Genomic DNA, 21,800 nt, shown 5'->3' with positions numbered 1-21,800 from the left:
AAGGGCGCTAGCTCGGACTTTACAGCTAATGACTGCAAAACCTCTTTTGATTTTATTTTTAAGCAGGCGGATCTCGCGGCYGGGGGGATGCCGCCCGCCGCCCCGCTCGCCTCGGCGGCGCGATGCCGCACGCGTGCTGATCTTCTAGTTCATGCTCGTTAAGAACAAGAACCGCAAATGCTCCGTGTGAGGAAAGGTGTCGGATTTAATAGTAGCTCTTACAACTTTAACTCCGCCTTTTGCCACTCTGCCCTCAGTATTACTTTGTGCCACTTTTTAGTGCTTAACTTCCTGGATTTAAGTGGTGGTGGAGCCTCTGCTTCCCTCCAGGATTCGTCCTCTTGCGGGACTGTATCGAATGACTTAGCTCTGCTAATGTCGTGTGTCTGAGGCCAGCTCCTGTGGCTGCGAGACCCCGGGGGGAGCGGAGCAAGAGAGCGGCCRCAGCTGCCAGAGCGGCTCGCAGAGGCTGGGAGAGGGGTGCTGTGTCTGAATGCAAACATGAGTGAAAAAAACTGCCTTTTTGTCAGAAATGAGGCAGTTGCAGTGAAGGACACTGGATGAACAAATCCTCAGTGCGGTCTGAATAAACACGGCCTGTTTCCTTGGGGGGAGTAGTCGCCGTCCCCAAGGAGAAGTGGGTGGAATTTCCCCACAGAAAGTCCTCAGTTGACAGGAAGGAGAGGCAGGGAAGGGAGTGCAATTTCAGCTCTTAYCCTGCTGTGGAAGAAGAGGACGCTCGCTCCGAGGCAGGCTGCATGAGGTAGTACTGCTCTCTAATACTCAGTGTTTCTTGTGACCTGAGGTTGCTGTACTGTACCTTGAAGTATGAGTGTGGTTGCATAGAGCTCCTGCGTGTCTCCATGAGCTGCGCTACTAAAACTTCCTCTCCTAAAACATGTCCTCGCGGAGTCAGGGGGGGCAGCAGAGTTCAGGCTTTCTCCAAGGGGCCTGCTGGGTTGGGATGGTGAAGGTACCCCTCGTGACAGGCTCCCTGATCCCACAGCGTACCTGCTGGGGGTCTGCCACAAAAGTGGTGCCTTCAGCTGGTCGCTCTGCCCGTAACAGCAGGCAGAGGGGCAGAAACTTCTACTCAGCTTTGCAACGCAAAAAGGAAATTTCTCCCAACCTAAAGTCCACGGAGGAGAAGCTTTCAAGTATCAGTAAAGCTGGGGAAACTTATCTTACAAGTCTGGTACGCTAAGACATAGCAGCCTTGAGGCTTGCAATGTATCTATATTGGAATCTGTAACTAAGAGAGATTTGGTGACTCCACACGAAATGCTTTCTTGACATTATTCACATTGATTCCCTACCTCCCACCCCCACCCTGCTACTATATRCAGTTGCTGGCTATTTATATATGTGATGAATATGATTCAGAATTAAACATGCCAGGAAGACACTGCATCTTTCATCCTAATAATTAAAAAAAGGAGTATAGCATGATTATTTGATTTTGTCACCACATGAAAGAGAACTATTTGTTTTTATTGTGGTTAACTTAGWAGTAACAAACAAAATACCTTATTCCTATCCATGAAAAGCAATCTTGCCCATCTTTATGGGCTTGATCCAATGTGTGCTGGAATCAGTGGTATTATGCATGGGCTTTCAATTAGCATCTGATTGCAAATCTAATGAGCTGGATTAGAGCATGAGTGCACTCACACTGCAAGACTGAACATTTTACAAGACTTTGACACCCTGAGACRGAATAATGCCAATCTTTAGTGAGGATCTGCACAGTGCTTCAGATCTTGGAATCGTTTGGAACTGTGGTTGAAGCACTCTGGCAGAAGCCCTCTGGTGTGGCTGGACGTGTGGAGAGAGGAACATTGTGAAATTTTTGTGGTGTCATTAGATTACTGCTCATGTGAAATTGAGTGATAGATAGTTTACATAGCCGTATAGCAAAGTTCACAGGCATGGCTCCAACTGTATATATCAAGGCTAATCTCAATTACAACGTAAAAATGTCTCCATATTTGTCACTGTAGAGATGGTCTGGAACATATCGACTGATTGCTACAGCTGRAAGCTTGTCATGTTAATCTTTATCCCACTAAAGATCACAGTTCATTCAGTGTTCCCTGCAGCCATTCCGCTTTGATGGTGCTCTCATTTTTCCTAGTTTTGTTGTTTGTCTAGGCCTTTCAAACAGCAATAACCAAGGGGAAAATCAATTGTTAAAATAAATACAACAATTGTGTTCTTTTAAAATGAGGTATTAATGAGGGAATGTGGGAGCAGTTTTGCTGGCATTTCTTTAAAATCTTCCCACCTTCATCTTAGGTGGAATTCAGGCTGGCAATGACATTTGAAATCATTACATAGGGGAAAAGTTCATCAAATCCCATCAAGGAGGATTTCAAAGAAATGGCCAAGCACTCTCAAAGGAGGAAGGAGAAGGAACTAGAGAGGCCACTGAGGTCTGTATAATTTACATCTTTTTGCATCATTTGCTCTTGGAAGTCCCTTTCCTGGAATTCTTATCAAAAGCTGCTGGCAAAACAGTTGTTCTGATCAAAACCCTGGGACAGCCCTTTCCTCTGTTGCTAAGTAGCCATAAAATGACTTTTGCTTCTCTGCTGCTTTTTTCCTCCTTGGTTCTTCTGGTCAGTGCGTTGGGATTTTCATAAATGTAGGAGCAAGAGTGAAGTGTCATGTCTCTTAATGTTGGAAGAGGAGCGAAAGAAAGGTGAAAGGCGGAAAAAGAAAGGTAAAACATTTCAGGCAAGGAAAAGAAATGGAAGACAGAAGAAAACATGGGGAGAGGAACCCAAGACCGCAAGGAGGAATAAAGCAAGGGAGAAAATTAGAGACAACAGACCAAGGGGTAAATAAAGGCATAAGTCAAATATTAGAATAGGTGGGAAGGGGAAGGAATGAATCAACAATTTTCTATACTCTTTAATCTTATTTCTTGTCAATAAGAGTTAATGGTAGTCAGGATTACACACCAGGCAGTACCATTGAAGGGGCCTAGAAAGGAAAACTACTCTGAGATAGGTGTATGGTTGTCTTTAATCATGTATGTGATTGCAGCTGGTGTAAATACATTGGATTAGTACCGAGTAACTTGTTGCAGTAAAAATGCAGCAGCACAGGATGGCCAAGTCTGTGTTTTGTTGGTATTCTGGGTAATGGGTGWTTTTGAATAGGGTATTAGGGAACTCACTTGGCTTCTGCTCTTGACTCTTAATGGCTGCTTGTGCACTTTAATATTACATGGTAATTGGTTAAAAATGCAGTCTTGTAACAGGGACTGAAATTGAAATTTTCCTGCTCCCAGCTAGGAACCTTAATTGTTGCATGCAAAGTGATGCTTTGCTTCCCTAGTGCAATCAGTGTGGATTAGTTTGTTCGGAATAACAGCCTTTCAGCAGACACAATGAAAGGTATCCCTCCCACCTAGCCTCTGGCTGGGTGACAGAGGGGTTTTCCTGGGAAGCGAGATAGAGATTCAGTGCTGTCCTTGTGACTCTCCAGGTGAGAGCSCTAACTGCAGAGCTGCTAAGGGAGTACCTCTCTGATTTGAGAGACACGAAAGTCTAAGAACAGACCCTGCTCCAGCATAACTCCAGAATTAAATGCTTTAGGTCAGCCAAGAAGGCCGGCAACTCAAGTGCCTTCTCATACTGTCTGTTAGAAATTTTGGCCTGAGGTGCCTAATGGTCTTGCTGCAGTGGGGAGCAGGGGTGCCTGGCACAGAGCTGCAGGCTCCTGGCTCCTGGAAAGCTGGTGCCAAAATTTGGGGTTACAACACTTAGCACTGCAACATCAAGAGCTGTTGTGAATTTAGTCTGTGATAATGCTTGTCTTGTAGCTGTAATTGGGAAAACAGTGTTGTGGATTTGTTCACGTCCACTGGTTTGGCCTAGTTCTCAGCATCGCAAGGCTAACTTCTGTCAGATAAAATTCCAGCGGGCCGTGGATTAATGTACTCTGTTGTGATTTTTTTTTTTGAGGTGGGGAGAGGGCTGGTAGAGACATGTAATGAATGTCAATACGTGCGTTTAATTTTTTTGGCAAGCAGTAAGTACTGTTCCCCTTTGTTTGCTTATGCAGACTACATTTAAAGTAGTGCATAACAAAAACCAAACCTTTCTGGAGACCAGTGCCAGTGGTGGTTTGACTAAAAGCACAGCACCACAGTTGAAAGTCTTCATTATCTTCTGAGGCTCAATTACTAATGAATATTCTTTAATTTTTGTTACCACAGACTTCACATTCATATGACTATTTCCCCGCCTAAGGCCTTTGAATAAAATTGTATACTTCCTGCTTTGACAACATACTGATGACATGCATTAGAGAAATCATTATGAGTAGTCTTGCTGAAAATGTTGAAAATGTTGGAGAGTTGGAGAGTAATTTGGGTTCAATCCTGTAATGGCTACTTAGCCTTCTCTAAGAATCCTTTGTATTTCTCCTCCACCCTTCAGAAAAGAATCAGAAGCACTGTGCTTCTGTGAATACCCACAAAAAGTAGTAGTGAACAAGTCTCTGGGTAAATTAATCCCGGAGGTAAACATTTTTTTCATATGGTTTTCACCAAAACAGAGTGACTCCTCTMCTTATAAACAGCATTGGTGGAGAACTAGAAAATAATCTTAAAGCGATAACCATTAGACTAATTGTAGTTCACTTGATTCCCTGTTGTAATAAAACTCTTCCTTTCCTGGGCCATTATCTGTTAGACAAACCCCTATATTGTATGTATCATTAAATATTTATTCCTTTGATTACTTTTAAATGCACATTAAAGAATTGAATCATGGTTTCTAGCACAAGTCTTAAGAACAGCTTTGTTCAATATTTTTTGTAAGCATTTCCTTATAGAAAATAAAGTAATAAAACAGGAAGTTTCGTCTTCTGTGGTGTTAGTAATAAATTCATTAAACTGTTATCTATTAATACTTTGAGAAATCTAGAGAGTTTTTTCATTCCTGACAATAAGGACTGAGAATTTATATATTATTCTTCAAGACTTCTTTTTAACTATTTTCTATTATTCCTGTGGAGTGTAATCAGTGATGAATAAAATGAGAGTTACTGCACCAAGTTAGAAAAAAAGTCTATCTTTTCCCCCTTGCTGCTTTAGTGTCATTTTAATGAACTTACATAACCATGGGCAGAATGGTAACTTTACTGTTTGGTACCTACAGTTACTATCCTCTGAATATTTTCCATATATCCATTTCTTTAGCAAACATACTTTCACATAAGCAAGTTTATGCAAAAATACCAAATACGGCTATTTGACTATTTTGATAGAAAAAGAGGAGATTATACAGTGAATGTGACAGTGTAGCAGAATGTTCTTAAAGCAGTATTTCCAGTGTGTGCGAAAACAATTGAGAATTCAATTGCATTTGTCGGGGCAATGGAAAATGATATTAGAGCTAGGTACACAGCTAAACCTTGAAAAGTGTTCTGGCTGCAAGGAGGGCTGCTAGGAATAATTATATCACAGATTACATGAAGAAGGTGTTTGAGAGAGTCAGATATTGCCAGAATGTGAAGATTACAGTCAAATACGCTCAGTGCCGAAGAGAATAGTGGTGATCTCAAGAAAGAAATGAATAGAAAGAAATTGAAAATGAAGAATTCTAGGTTTTAGTCRTGCTGGTGGTTAAGTAACCCAAACGACACTAACTAGATAAAGTTGTCCAGTGACCTTTGAGAGAAGTGGCGAGAGATGATAGTTGGATCTCTCTGCAGCTGGCACTACCTGACATGATAAAGAGAAAAGAGCTGACAACAAATTTCTGTGGCATCCCGTAGCAAGTTAAATGAGAGAGAGAAGAGCTCTCCAAACAACAGGCTGGTGGAAGAATCAGTGAGGTAGCAGAAGGAGTGGGAAGACCATCTAAATAGAAGAGGCAGTGACAAGGAAGAGGGGCTTTTGCCTTGAGTGCAAGATGAAGAGCAGTCAGCACCACACATTCTGTTAGTTTTTTTCTATTGTTGATTGTTTCCTTTTTTTTCTCCTTTGAAGAAAAACACCTTTCCATGTAAAAGTCCTCCTTAAGATTTTTCTATGCAAGGAATCCACCTGAGTGAAAGCAAATGAAACAGAAGTCAGGGTGAAGATAAAATTCCAAGAAGACACTTGCTCAGACATACCTCAGAGCATTTATTGCCAGAAAACAAGTGAACGTCTAGGGGCTGTGCTGCTGCAACAGCTCCAAGATGTCCTTCCCTTGAGCTATATCGAACATGGTTAATAGGGGGCTGCAGAAGAACTACTGTCTCTGAGACTTATATAAGAAAAACTAATAGAAGGAAAATGTTACACACCTGTTCCTGTTTATTTATTTTTTTTAATTTTTCAGTGGTTCCATCACTAGCTCACTGGACTTAATGTTTTGAAGAAACAAAATCTTGCTGAAACCAATTCCATCCTTATCTCATGAGATGGTCAGCCATTTCAATGGTGTTGGAGGTCATTGATTCTGTAACTTTGGCTATGATTAAGGAACAAATACATCATACTGCTATGTCAGCGTCTCCCCACTGTGACGCTTGGACGTTTAATTTAGTTAGCAGAGTTTTAGCAAGTATCCTTTGTACTGTGGTAACTGTGGACAGGGGGATGCGTAGGCTCTTAGCCAGCAGCACGGTGAGGTGACTTGTTCTGACAGGAGAGAGGGCTAAGCTAACTTGCACACTGATTGCCTATAGCAAATGCAAAGTAAAACACGCTGACAATTGCTGCAGTTCGGCTGATGTATAGTAACTTGTTAGTCTGTGGTAACTTTATAGTGCTTCTAAGCTCATAAGACAATTGGGTTTACTGGACTGCTCCTCACTTAAGATCCTGTTCTATCAATAATTGATTTTTTTTGTTGTTGTTTTTCCATAGGCTTCTTTGGGGTTCAGATCTATATGTATGTGAATGTGTATTGTGTTAGACACAGAGAACCTGAGCATTACAAGTTATGCCAGGATTCACACTGGTTGGAATAGTCTTATTTAAGAAATAGGTACATGTGACAGAAGACAGAAACAATCATGATAAAAGTAGCTGGTTTCAGAGACTTGAGCACCGACAAAGAGAATGGAAAGGCTTGAGGGGCCTTGAGGTATCACACACCATCAAAGCCTTACTGCTGCAGGATGGGATGAAACAACGCTGGGAGGGAGCTGGCACTGCAGCAGCCYGTGGCAGGATTTAGCACTGATTACTCAAAAGGGAATTGGTAAAGGTGAAGAGCCAGGGAACTGGAGAATGGAAACCCTTCCTTTTCTTTTCTTTCTCCAKTCTCCCTTCTATGGCTAGATGAATTCCAGCATTAATGAAGGGATAGCAATTGCTCCTGATTGGGTGTTTGAAACTGAGTAGTGTTTGGTATACACAAAAGGTTACTGAGTGCCCAATGAAAGAGTGGAGGAAAATGAGTAAAGAAAATGCAAAATAAGCCTTTTCAGGATGTCGTTTTTAAGAAACAGTATACATCTAATGGGAGCAAGAAAATATATGTAACTTTAGGATTTTTTTCCCCCTCCTGAGTGTAATGCAAGCCAAAGGAAAGAAGATGAGAAAACTTGTATGGAATTTGGAGTGTAAATCAATCCAATGGGAGAAAAATCACAGATTTTTAATAAGCATATAATGTGTCTTAGTCCATGTTTTCCATTGCAGCATAGATCCTTTGGGGGCCTTACATGAGTTCATGTCTGAACCAATCCTTATTTTCCTTAGAATAGGTCTGATGAAATACTGATTTTTGCTCCACATTTTGACACTTGTTCTCACTGGCCAAAAAAAGTTCACTAGGAAAAAAAAAATAATAGCAGCAGCCTGGAAGACTGTTGTTTGTAACATAGTTTTAATGGCTGGACACAGGCCTTAAATAAAAATATTCAGTCCTGTCTAGGGTTTGCCTTAAAGCCACTTGATTTTATAAATTGAGCAAGACTTACTATTGAATCAGGTGTATCTGAAATATAAAGAATATTATCTATGTGGAAAATTACAGGTAAYTGAGAAAGACCATGAAATTAACTTCACGTATTATGTGTATACAGCTCTCTTCGCTTGGGATGCAGTAGGATTTATCTGTGAAATTACGTGTTGGTGATAYTGCATATACTAAGTACACTGTAAATAAATGAAGTTATTAATAAACTAGAAAATCTTTTAATTCATATTTTAGCCATATTTTATTCTGGMTATTGGGCAATTTTAAGAATTGGAAATATAATAAGCTATCAAGAATATTAAAACAAACATATGAAGTTATGAAATATCATTAACATTAATGTTTTCTTAGCAATCTATGTTTGTTTCTTTGTTTTCACTCCARTTCTTTTTTCAGATAGCCCAATAGTCCTGGAGAGCAGGAGGAAAATTTAAGTTGGAGTGGGAGTGAACATTTTAATTTCTTCATTGCTARTTACTTGATGTAGCTTATCCAGTAAGATACAATGTCAGAGTCTTTTGAAGGCAGAAGTCAGTTTATCTGTACAAAGGATTACAAAAACATGTTTTCTACTGTGATGAGCTTCTGAGTCAGAGCTGGAGCGCGCTTCAGAGGAGTACTCATCTCTGCTCTSCCGCATGGCGCCCTTCTTAACCACAATCTCTTGCTCAGCCTCCCATTAGTGGGCATCTATTAGTTTCTATAATTTTCCATAGCCTGAAATGAAAATTGTAATAACAAATAGCATTTTCTAGGTTTCTAAGTATTACTTGAATTCTCTGAGGAATCCTTGTACGTCTGACTCTTTTTCCTAGTTTATGTATGTCATAGAAGACTGACTCTGAGATACTATGCACATTGGCTTGTATTTCTTGGCTTCATGTGCCAGTTGTCATGAACAGCTTGCAATGTGTTTTAAATGGCTTTAACAGGCGTGCTGTTATTAAGGGGTACTGATCCTGTCCCTTTGCRTGAATATTGGTATAATAGATGCCGAGTAGAGCCGATTACTTCCTGTGCTCAGTGCTGCTTGTGTCTGTGGAAGCTGAAGCTCCAGCCTTCCTTAACTAATCACGCTAGGCTAGAAGCTGAAGACAGCAGAGGCTAAGCGTAGTGGAGCCTTATGCTGTAGKCGGCACTTGGGATTTCCTTTAGATACACAGCTTGGATGTAAGCTAGCTGAGGGAATCTTTCAGGGAGAACTCTGGGCATTTTAAACACACTGTGAAATACTTGTGCAGTGCTCCTCTCCCAGGGGCTGAATTCACTGTTGTGGAAAATGAGGCATCCTGATGCCTTAACCAGTATGCAGACAGTGCACAAGCCCCTGCCTTTCTCTTCGTACACTGTAAATAGTCTAGGAGATGCTGCTGATAAGGTTTTATCCAAATGAATGAGGAACCCTGTTTACAGACAGGGATCTGACAGACCTAATAGTCTAGCCTAGTAATGGAATAAAACTCAGTCCTTGAATTATATGTTTCCTCAGGAGGTTTCAAAGTGCTCTGCAAAATGGCTAAACCATATTGCTCTTCTGCATGAGGAGAGTATCAGAGAGTTCAGTGCTTTGCTATGTGACACACAGAAAATCAGAGTTGGAAGGGGGAACAGCCATTCTCACTTGTGTATCTACATACTGAATTCTAGGTTCCCTTCCTTAAATCGAAAATGTATATATACTTTCTTCTTGTATATTTCTTGTATATTTCTTGTCTCAGAAAATGAGACCCATGGATCTGAATGGGTTGATTTTTCCCCYCGTCTTTCAAAATGCGTATGTCCCRGAGAAAGGATTTTAATTTTCATCACTTGTTCTCTTCCCAYTCTAGTTAGACTGTTCAATGGCAAAATAAACAGTACTGCAGTATTTTTTCTCTAAAGAGTTTGCTTAAAATACTTATTTTTATCAAATGATCTAAGAAGCATATCTATAGTTGAGGATTTATGTCACATTTCCAAGAAGCAGTCTACTATAACCTTAATATTTTAATGATTAAATATAAATATACCCCAATGAAGGCTCCCTCTGGCTTCAGAGTTGCTTGCATTTTAATTAGTGGGTCAGCAAGAAAGGACAGTGGAACCTTTTATTAGCAGCTGACTTCTCTCGTGTCTCATTTTACATTTTTGGTTCCAGCGTTGTTCAACTGAAAGGAGATACTGTAGGTAAAATAAAGGTGAATAACAGAGACAAGGTAGCTGCCAGGCATCGACKTCCACTGAGTTCTTCAGAAATAATCTGTAGTCTCACTGATATAACAAGGAGCCATAACACAGGATKTTTTTTTAATGAAACAGTCTTTTGTATTCCCCAAAGGAGCTTTTCATAAGTGAGGTCTGTGGAACAGAGTTTAGAATTTTTTTAAAGCTGACTTAGATGAAGAAGCGCATCAAGTAAGAAACATAGGTAAATACCCACATAAGTTATATTTCACTAGCTGGAAACATTATGGTAGTGCTGTTCTCTAAGGAAGCCTATATTTTCCCTAAAATCATTTTTTGATGAATATGCTAGTACCAAAAGATCTCAAAAGTGAATTTGATATATATATTTTTTCTATATCTGGCACTCTTCATATGTTGAACAGCTTGATGCKCATTCATCTTCTTCAGTGATGTTGTTCTTTGAAAAGCTGCAGGGTATCTTCATTTTTCTGGAATTTTGTTTTTGATGGTTAATTAATATATAGCAAGAGGGACATTGTAAGCCCTATATAGAGAATTTAAAGCCTGTTGTCACATGCATCAACAGCTARGTCAGAGATGTCATGTGCATTCTTATTTATTTCTAGCTCAGCTGAGCACACGTAAGGATTTTTTTCTTGTTCTTGTAACATGGGAGAAGATTATGAATCATTAGTATTTTACAACTTACAGGCCACATACAGATTTACAGGGCTATGTTCCCAAGTGTAATGAAGCTATACTGACTGAAACCAATTCATGTCTGAGTATCTGAGATATAAACTAGAATGCTCTATAATGATTATGACTGATACTTTTTTAATTAGAATATTAGAAAGGATTTCTTGTTAAAGCCATGTTTTCTTCCGGATACAACGCAGATGATCTGCTTGAGGAACAGATGACAGACCAAATTCAGTGTAATTTTATTGGACTCATTTGATTTACATCAGAGGTTGATTTTGTTCATTCTTTTGAAAAAAATCAAGTTGAGCACTATGTAACTGGGAAGGTGTCCAGTATGTAATGCTTTAAAGTATATTTTCTTGTTAGTATCGTATATATGAGACTTTTAAGCCAGGTATAAAGGCTCCAGGGCTTTCATTGGAGAGTTAAAGAGAAAAATAAAGTAGAATTTGAAACTTACTGTTCTGGTTTACAAATATTAATGACTTTTCTTCAAGCTGTGTAAACATAAAAAGGAAGCCCTTCCCTTCCTTCACTACTCTAGAACTTTTTACTTAGAAATTTCAGGTTAAGAATGACTTGTGTTCTTCAAGATTGAATTGATTTTTCATTGTATTGACTCAGAGGGGTAGCAAAACCATGTCAGAAGCAGTTAAACCCCTTACTAGGAAGAAGCAATAGGAGAAATAGATGAGAACTGTCTGCTGAGGTCTTTAAATTAAGCATGCTGAATGACAGAGAGAGACAGGACTGGAACAATTTCAGTGAGCATTATTTCAAAAACTTCTACGGCACATTTACAATGAGTAATTAAAAGTTATTAGAAACAGAAAATAAAATGCATAAAAATCAATAAAATCACCTTTATCACAAGACAGAATGTTTTTATATTTTGCAAGTGTTAATAATTCAAACTTAGACACTAGTCTATTGAGAGAGACTTGGAAGGCTTTCAAACTATTACATGCAGCAGGAATTTTGCTGAGTACCACATGAATGACCCCCAATTTCAGCAAGGGTGTTTTTCCCAGATGGCATTTTGGCAAGAGATGGATTTGCTGTTCTCCCTGCAGTGAGTTCAGGCACTATATAATCCACTATGGCACAGGCACTTAATTTATCCTGCCACAAGTGTTCACAAAATCTTAATTTCCTGGCCATRAGGAACTTACAAATGTATTATTATCTGTATTATGATATAAAGATGTGTCTAACTCCAGTATAGGTCCAACTTGAGTGTAGTTGAGATATGAAAAATAGAAGGAGACCATGTTGAGGAAGAGCAGTGGAGGGATGACAGCAGGAATATAGTAGTGCAGATATATTAGTTCAGGTACTGTTTGGAAGTTTCATAGTTTTGTTTCTGTTCGTTAATCAGCAGAAGATATGAACTTTTTTTGTAACACATAAATGCAAGGCTTTTTAAACTAAAGAGACCATAATTTAACTACTTCAGTGTGACATACCTAAAGATAATTAGATGCTAAAAATTTCCATAGGCTTTAGGTATCATTAGGAACTCGTGCTTCATTTCAAAAGTGAATTAAGTCACTGAAGCACTTTTGATGTTATTTCCCATAATCTTGTAAATTATGTAACTTGATGGTAAGAAATGTTTGTACTAGTTTACAAAAGAGGTATTGCCTAAGAAATTACAACATGTACAGAGCACCATCTAGTGCAGGATATCACTTACATAAAAGCCTTTCTGCTCTCACATGTTGCTGGTGTGTGTTTAGCTAATTTAGTATGAAGTGTCATGTTGTAGAAAGTGCCAGCCCCATGGCTCCTGTGGCAGTATAACTTCGCAATGGCATGGGAGGCCATGAATTGAAAACTGGAACCTTGAACTCTGGCCAGCAAAACTGGAAGCAGTGACATTCATGTAACTATCAGTGAGACCCACATACTTCTAAGGGGGATTTGCTCACCTTCCTCCCTGCAATGTCCAGTGATACATTAATTACAATAATTCAGTCCAATCTGGCTATAAGATAGACTGGGCACTGATTCCCAAAATGGATTTAGAGACGTAATGGCTATTTTAGGTGCTTTCAGTCCAAAATTTAGTTTCTTAAAGCCTTTGCTCAGTTTCTGCAGAACCTCAGAGCTACCCAGGTTCTTTAAACCAGGAGTTCACCAGCTGTGTATGCAAACCATGGCTAAGGTCAGAGATTAAAGATCTCTGAGATCCCATTGAGAATGGAAGGAAGGAGGGAAGGAAGGAAGCCTAGATTCTTTAGGTGGCAGGTAAAAGAAACTTAAGAAGTATTTGTGAGTTGCTGAGGAAAGGAGGAGAAAAAGATAAGCTACAGTTTCCTTGTTTGTTTGTTTGTTCTTTGCTAAGGCTATAACTTGGTTCTTTTGTAAGCAAACAAATATATGAAGTTGGCCCTGGCCTTGTGTAATCAGTATCTGGGTAGCTGCATTCTAGTTTCGATGCAATGTATTTAACATTAGGGTAGGATTAACAAGGACTGTCTTAGTTAATTGAAGATGTAGCAATGACAAGCTGGGTTTCATCTTGCACTAAACTAAGGTCAAGACAGGCCTCAGGGATATAGAAAAGGTGATTTTGGATGAACGCTGTTTTCGGCAAAATGCTAATGAAGCATCAAAGTGCAACGGTTACTGTAAAGTATTAAATTATCTTCTTAAGCAGAAAATGAAAAAACATTTTAAATAACAGAAAATAATAACTTCTTTCTCTCTTAACATATAAGGAGCTGGATTTTGGTCGAATGTTTGAAACCTTGCTGTTTTCCCAGACATATGCTGAGGAAACAGCAAGCATATGCTTATATTCATTATCAAAGTATTCCTAGTTTTGAACAGCTCTATTTTTTGTTTTCTACATCATCCTCCTAATAGACAGTTTAAAACACAAAACAAGAAATTTCTAAGTGTACACTTTTGAAAATTTAGATACAGGATACTTTCCTGGATACTTTCTACTCTTTCTGCTCTTCCACAACTGTGAAAGAGCACTTAAGACTACTAAAAGGGGAGGGGGGGGGGAAGAGGGTATAAAAAGTTGCATTTGCATTCTTTTTGCCTTTGCACTAATCAGGAGTAAATTAAAGGAATATGATGAGAATGCTCAGAGATCTGGGAAGCTGTGGTTAGATTCCTCTTTCTGGCGGGAACTATTTTGCTGACAGCTAGGATAACAAGTGGCTATGACAGAACAGAATGTTACATTTTGAAAAGGGGTTCAAGAATTGGTGTTAGGAATAACTGTCTGGGAAATGGTGGGGAGAGGAAGCCTCTAGCTAGGCAGCAGAGCTGCAAAAAAGAATACTAAAGAGGTATAGACCAGTTTGTGGTACCTCATCTTTTTGCCACAACATAGTAGACGTTCTAGAGAAAACAGATGTTGTTGCTTATAAGGCCCTTTTACCATTCCCTTAATTCACTTAGGCTTGTAGTTTTCATTCTTTTAATCTCCAAAATGTTAAGAAAAATGAAGAAAACAGAAATAGATAATTGAAAATATAGAGATGTTTCCCTTGAACAAATATTACAAAAAGAGGCATTTTTGTTACACATTACTGGTAGCTATGATTATGTTGTTTATTAATCATGACYGGCAAACCATTTTCCTTGTTATTTTCTTGATCGTTCTTATTCTGTTGGGTTATATGATTTATAAGAAGTGATATATGTAAACTTTCAGCTATTATGTAGTTCTGTCTAATGCACAAACAAACAAACAGGCCTTTGTTCTGCTATCTTGTAAAAATAAAGATTCCTCTAGAACATGTTCATACCTGTCGAGGAAATAAATTAATACTAGCAGACCATGCCAGGCAGAGAAAGGAATTCTTGTGGTTTCTCTTCCAAGCTCTTCTTCAGTAGCTATTTAAACTTGTCCTTTCAAAATAAAGATTTTGTTTATTTAAGAACAATTATATTACCATTTTGAATTACAAGACTTTTCTTATGTTTTTCATGTTGCCAAAAACAATTATTACATAAAGAAAGGCCATAGAAACATGATGCGAATTAAATATTGTATTTGCATATTGCTAACAGTATGATAGATGTTCTTCAGACAAGTCCTTGTTCTGAAGAACATGCAGTCCAAGTAAACAACATATAAATGCATTTTAACATGTACAAAGAAAGATTTGTTCCTCTTTCTTTGTATAATTTCCGAGAGAGGAAGGGAGTCAACTTTTATTCCTTGCAAGTTTTACATTAAAATATGAGAAGTGTTCTAATTCAGCTGAAAGATTTCATTATCATTCTCACAAAAAGGAGGATGGATTTATGCTGCAGCAAAAAAGATAAATATTGCAGATTTTATCAGCACAATCTGTACATCTTAGTAAGAGGTTTTTTTGTATGCTAGAGATCCAACTTTGCTGTACGTAAATCCTCCATGTCTTATATTTACATTAAGTGCAATATGATCTGGCTTGATACTCTCCAAATATATGAGCTAATCTTCTTTCCATTTTCCTGTGAAAAAGTAAGGGTGTTTTTACAATTCTCGCATCATGTCATCTGTGTTTTTACAAAGAGTTAAAAGTTTTACTTCTCAAAGTAGCAAAAGATTTTGAACATTGCCATGGGAAATACTGTACTTATAACATCTTTATAAACTGCTTTAAAAATTCCATCTTATTCTTAATGACTCATACCTATAGAGTGCTCATAGAGTTATTGAGGGACCCATTTGAAGTTCAGTAATAAAATTGGATAGAAATACCTATCAGATGTTCTGCTTTAATACTGAATGCTGATTATATATCTAGATGTATGTATACATATGTATAGTGTGTGTGTGTGTGTGTAAGCCTGGATGTCTTCCCGTCAGATACGGAATTTAATTTGTTTTAACTGATTAAAGAAAGCTTCAAATAAGCAGTTCTAGAGCTATACATTGGTGATCTCATTCAGGGGTACAGTGATGTGCTAAAGGCTAGATACCTCTAGCAGAATGTCTGTTGATACTTTGAGAAAGAGGTTTTATTGTCTGGAATATCTGCCATCATCACAAAAAAACCCACAGAACTGAAAGCCTGTATATTGCAGATTTTTATCAACACCTTCTATGCATGCTAATATTCTTTTTTCCTGCTCAAACTTCATTTTTTTCTGTACTTACATCCCCATTTCATTTATGTGCAATCTGATTTATCTTCATGAGTGGGATACATGTTTTTATATGCACCTCTTTTTTTTTTCAGCTCTTCAGCACATCCTCCCTCTCCTATTCTGTTAGATTCCTTCACAGACTCTTTCTTACCAAACTTTTGTTCTTGGAGAATGGGAATGGAAGGAATAATGGCAATGCAGTGAGTCCACATTCGACTGGCTGTATTCATGTCAATATAGATATGAATTGACCTTTAGGTTGGTAAGTTATTCTCAGTTATGTTAAATATGACTGAAGTTCGGACCAGGTTCAAAGGACAGACAGAAAGACAGAGACTGGTAGTATAATCACAAAAGCAAAATTATTTTAGGAAGGAGAGAACTGAAAAATGTCTGAGTTGAGTCTCTCAAGTTTCTTCTCGCAGCAGAAAAATATGCATCTGTAGCATAAGAAAGGGAGAAGCCCAAGGATCAAGATGAGGATATAGGAAAAGGAGAAGATACAGGCTTAGAAGCAGAAACACTTAGAAGTGACTGGAAAGGACATTCAAAATGGGACAGCCTTGGAGACTGACCAATGCTTAAAGAAAGTTAAAATTTATGGAGTCAAGTGCTAAAAGCCTCTAAAACACAGAATTAAAAGTGCACGTGAAACACAGTACCATCTACATATGCATTATCATAGTGTGCATTCAAAGCACAGCTCACATGAAAATCAGTTGCAGTTTTTGGTATTCAGCCTTTTGCAAAAATTCAGATGTCAGTATCTTAAAGTCCAGGATATCTAGCTTATTACTAAAAAGAAGGAAAGCATAATTAGTGACTATCTAAAAAACATTTGATTGAAATAATGTGACCAGCTTTAGGAATGCTTCAGCAGAGACAGACACAATGAACTTTTATATACTGGAATCAATTGATTCTAGCCTGGTAGTGTCTCTGTTCCTTCAGTTCCTGCCTTGTTCTTAATACATTATATGCATGCTATGTATGCAGTGTTAACATCAAATAAATCAGAGGAATTTATAAACAACTCTTCCTCTAAAGCATTGATTCCTTCTAAAAAAGTATATTCTATCCACTGAGAAAGGCAACCTTAAGGTTCTTTTCACACAGATTTTGGGTGTAATTCATACAATTCATTGTAATTTTTAAGGCAATATAGAGACTTCCATTAGTGTGCAAAGACTTATATAAAAATATCATCCTGATGGAAAAAATACAAAGTAGTATGAGCCATTTGGTGCTTCCACTGCAGATACAGGGAGCTGAAAAGTGAATGATGGGAAAGAAAAGGAAAACATAAATAAGACTTCTGTTGTTAAAAAGATAAAAGGCCTTGTAGTTACTGCACAAGCCAAAAATTCTCCATGTTAACAAAGATGCCTTAATTCTGGGTGAGCTCCTGCCTTTAAAAAAGATCCTGTACACATCTAAGTAGTAGTATATGTATATACATATGCCTAGGCCAGATTTTCTTCTCATTTACATCTGAAAAACTACTGTTTGTCAAGGAATTATTCCAGATTTATAGAGGTGTAGATGAGAAGTAAAAGTCTGCCCATGTGTTTTAATTTGGGTAGATTTGCTGAAAGATTAACTAGATAAATCATCTTAATAAAATAATTAAACAATATTAGGTTCAAAGTCTACTGGTCTGACCTTCATGACAACAGATTTCAGAGAATACCACCACCCGTGCCAAGTGTACCAAACAATGCCATTATCTGTCACCGCTGTGTAGGGCCCTTTGTAGTACAACCCGTTCAAGTTGGCAGAGTGACACCTGCCGGAAAAAAAAAAGGAAAACATAAATAAGAATGAGGTGAAAACATGCAAACATTTGCAGTTTTTGTGCAAGTCAGAAGATCACCACGTTGATAAGAGCCCAGTCTGACAGCTGCAGAAATTTGCATTTGTGAACTTCAATGCCCCTAAACAGTAACAGTTGAATTAGGGCACACCTGCAAATGAACCAAAAGTTCTTTTTGTTCTTTGCACTCTTTCTCTGACCTGTCTAGGGCTCTGAGCCTTGCCTGACAATCTGTTTCAGTACAGAATGATTCCAGAGTTGTTCAGGTCATGTGTACGAGCATGGCATGTAAGCAGCAAAACTCTGGAAAAGAAAGTGTACGTTTTGTTGTTTCCGAGTAACTCCTCTAAGTTGTGCAGTTATCCCCACATAGTGTTTCATATGACAAAATCTGAATACCACCATCCGTTTGCCTGTTAAACCGTTGGCTTCTATTTACAGATAGATCAAATCTCACAGCTCGTTAAACATACATATACCAATTCACTGGATCATCAGAGCTGGCATTTTATTTGACTACACAAAGTACATTCCTTTTTCGTCCTTTAATACATGGAAACAAAAATACTGTTAAATGTGTATTATACACATATTGTATACATATATACATATTGTATGTAATGTAATGTGTATTAAATACAGTGGTAATTGTAAAGAAACTTTGCCATACCCAAAAGCTTGACTAGGTATCAGAACAGCTTTGATACTCATTTGGTTTTTATGAGAAAGAAGGACGTTTAGATGATTATGTGACCATATGGAGAGCAAAGCAGCTGTTTCTTTTGCAGCACACTGTAATGAATCAGCTTATCTGCCAACTGAGTATTTTGTTTTTAGTGCTGTTAATACCTAGCTATCAGGCACTGCGATGGATTTCAAATGCAGACTTCAGAAAATATTCAAACAGAAAACAGTTCAAATAAACCTTGTGGATATTATTACTGGCAAATCTTACTCTCTTTTGCTTTGCTTACACTTTATTAACAACTGTTACAGAGAACTGAAATAGAAAAACTGGCAAAAGCCTCATAGGAAAATTTTCATATATATATGCCTGTTCATTCCTCACAGTTTTTAAGCTGAATTTTGGCTATGTGTTAGTTAAAAGCTTAAAATCTGCAGATATCAAACGTGACTTTGCATTTGAGAATGTCTAGCCTGTGTCAGAGCCTTATAGTCATACAAATTTGTTTTGAGCAGGAATACTGTTTACTTTGAATAAACGCAATTTCCTTAGAAGAATCATAATTGGTAAGAGGTATCTCAATCAACTGAATCCCTTCTTTTCCTTCTTTTGATGGAAACAGGCAGAAGTTGATTTCATCAGCAGCAAAATGAGCTGGTAGCAACTCTTAAATTAGAAGTACTAATAGCAAAAATACACAGTATTCTGTAATGGACTGAATGCAGTTGTAAGTAACTAGACATGCAAAAGAAACAACAAGCTTGATATTTTGAAGTAGCGCTCATTATTGACAAGTCAATAGACACCTTAAAGTTAGCCTGTGTTTTCCTTTCTTTGTCATAGATAATTTGTAAAGATAAAAACTGTACTGCAATAGTTTCAATAGTACAGTCCACTCTCAGCTAATGATGGACAGTTTATGTGATTCCATGTTCACTGTATGACAGATGCAGAGAGATGGAGTTGGTTCTCTGAAGAAAATTTGAATTCTGTCTGGGCTTTTTAAATCCAGGACATCCCCACATGAATATGGCTATGCTGTCTCCACGTGAGCTAGTAAGTATCTGTAGCCCCAACTTGATGTGTGGCTGATTACTTTGAGCATCCATGCTCTACGTAACTAAAACTGGGCAGGCTTGGGAAAGATTAAGCTCATGTCCAGCTACACTAGTTAGCTTGAATCTTACCAGATCTGAACTGACTGATCTTCACAGTGTCCTGGATATAGGAAGGCTTATGAACTGGATGTAGTGCTACAGAGAACCTAGCTCTGTGGATTTGCATCCAACATGAAAATCTCTTTCCTTRTAACATAATGCAAAGAGAGGACATTTTTTCTGTAGAAGTTCAGGCAAACAAGTGCTGAGCTCTAGTGAATAGACCTAGGCTATTTCCATGTGGCTTCACTTGTATCACTTCTCCTGGTATTCATATTATCTGCATGTTTTTATGTTTCATTAGTCCAGATAGCATGGAGCTGCTTGTAAAAAACTCCTTCATAGATGGGCGCTCCAATACAAACCAGCCAAGAGCACTAATTCCCTCTTTATCTGCTAATCGGTGCATGACAAATACATGTTCTGAGTGCTTTCTTTTCATTCTGCCTGTCAGTACTGTTCTTGTAGGATTTTAGGACATGGAAATTTTCTAGTATTTTGCAGTATTCAGTTTTATATTAGACTTAACAGTAAAAGAAAGTCAGTAGCAAGCCAGTGCAGCCAAGTAGCAACTTGTTTTCATTATCTAGATGGACTGTCACTTTAACAGCAACAAATCCACAGCCCTAATAGGAACTAGCCTGGTAGGAGCTAGCTATCTTTAGTAGTTATGTAGCAGCAACTACAAGTATTAATAACTATCAAGGTCTGCCATAATTCTACTTTTGCAAAGAGGTTGATTTTTTTGTCTTGGCCAATCACAAAAAGCAAAAATTTTTTAAGAGAGAAAAATTTATGCAGTTGATTAAAAGTGATTGATGATTCACATCATTCATGAACTCTCTGGCATGGTGTTACAGTTTTAGACTACTTGAGGTCTGCATACTGCTCTATATCCACAAAAATTGTGATTTTATGAGAAAAGAGTCTCCAGCATAGTTCCCTTTCCTTTTAGTGTTTTAGCTGTCATGAGGGCTGTAAAAAACTTAGTCCACCTGTGATTTTTTTTCTGTATATCTCAAAGATTCTGCTGACCCCCCATCACTGGAATATATTCGTGAAACAAAGTGAGATACTAGCTACATCACATCAGCTAAACTGGTCATAGACTGCTTATGAAAACTGGATTTAGGAAATGGATTGTTAAAAAACAGAAAAAAAAGATGACACAACAGAGAGAAACAATAGATTGATGCAGCCTGGCAGCTCTTGCCAAGTGAACTGAGATCACAGTGAGAGAGTAATATGCTTCTCTGAGTTATATTTTTTACCTCTATTATGTGGCTATATGCATCTAGCTGCATATGACAATGCTAAGGCTATCAGTTTTATAAGCAGGATTTTTAATTCTTTCACTGCATCCTAATTAAAGAAATCTTCTTCCCAGCTGAGTCAAGCTCACTGACAGAAAGTGAGTGGATGCATTCCCATCTTGATATAGAAGGAATAACAGGAATGAAATGCTGTGAACTGAGGTTAAAAAAAAAAAAAAGTGTCCCTAGCACTTCAGGTTCATTAACCCAGCACTAGCTTAACTTGTCAGGTATTCTGCAGTACTGTCACATCTGGTCTAGCGAAATGTAGGAGAAATGCAAGAATGAGATACAACAGGGATATATCTGCAAAGTCTACATGGCCTACTTGTGTAAAGACTGGTTACTTTAAAGAGGCAGAACTCTCTCCTCTTCATAGTCTGATAACAAAGAGGGACTTTCAAATGAAGCCAAAGCCTGTGGCAAATATCATATCACAGATCAACCTGAATGGTGTAGTAGGTGTTGTCTGTTCTAAGGTGAGACTCAGTCACACCAGGCCTTAGATGTCTGGTAGGGGTCAAGAGCAAACTGAAAGTATAATAAAGGATGCCAATCCTATCTTCTACCATATGTTATTACTGTATGAATAAATATAAAGTGGAATAGTTAACAATACTGATATAAACTCAAAATACCTGTTAAACCACCAGCCAGCCTTCTCCTCTTCAGCACAGTTCCCTTCATAGTTGTCATTGTCCCTGTCTCGAGTACTGAATTTCATTCCTCGATGATCAGCCCACCATTTTACTTCAGGGTGAAAACCCCCAGTAAGAGAATCCCCAGCTGTGCCCGAGTATTCACCACAACTCATCTCATATGAACGCTAATGAAGAATGCGAAGAAAAAAAAAAGTCAACTAATACATAGGTTTAACCCTTCAAATGTCAGACAGTGGAACCACAAGAATGAAACTAAACTCTTCCA

The 21,800-nt window shown here is 38.1% G+C and overlaps 1 protein-coding gene across 6 annotated transcripts in view; it reads right to left on the bottom strand.

Annotated features, from left to right (window-relative positions):
• Nucleotides 1-15,375: 15,375 nt before the first annotated feature.
• Nucleotides 15,376-21,800, bottom strand: part of FGL1 (fibrinogen like 1) — a 36,410-nt gene continuing 29,985 nt past the window's right edge. For all 6 annotated transcript variants that reach the window (XM_085305499.1, XM_085305502.1, XM_085305497.1 and 3 more), the window contains 2 exons: nt 21,512-21,699; nt 15,376-17,691 (listed from right to left, as the gene is read on the bottom strand). In XM_085305499.1, coding sequence (XP_085161625.1) covers nt 17,532-17,691; nt 21,512-21,699 — 348 coding nt within the window. In that variant the 3' untranslated portion in view covers nt 15,376-17,531. The remainder of the gene's footprint in view (nt 17,692-21,511; nt 21,700-21,800) is intronic.

The sequence above is a fragment of the Rhea americana genome, unplaced genomic scaffold (genome assembly GCF_003343005.1).
Source record: "Rhea americana isolate MKP2758 unplaced genomic scaffold, rheAme1 scaffold_221, whole genome shotgun sequence".
In the NCBI taxonomy this organism is placed as follows: domain Eukaryota; kingdom Metazoa; phylum Chordata; class Aves; order Rheiformes; family Rheidae; genus Rhea; species Rhea americana.
This window is presented reverse-complemented; position numbering and strand designations above follow the sequence as displayed.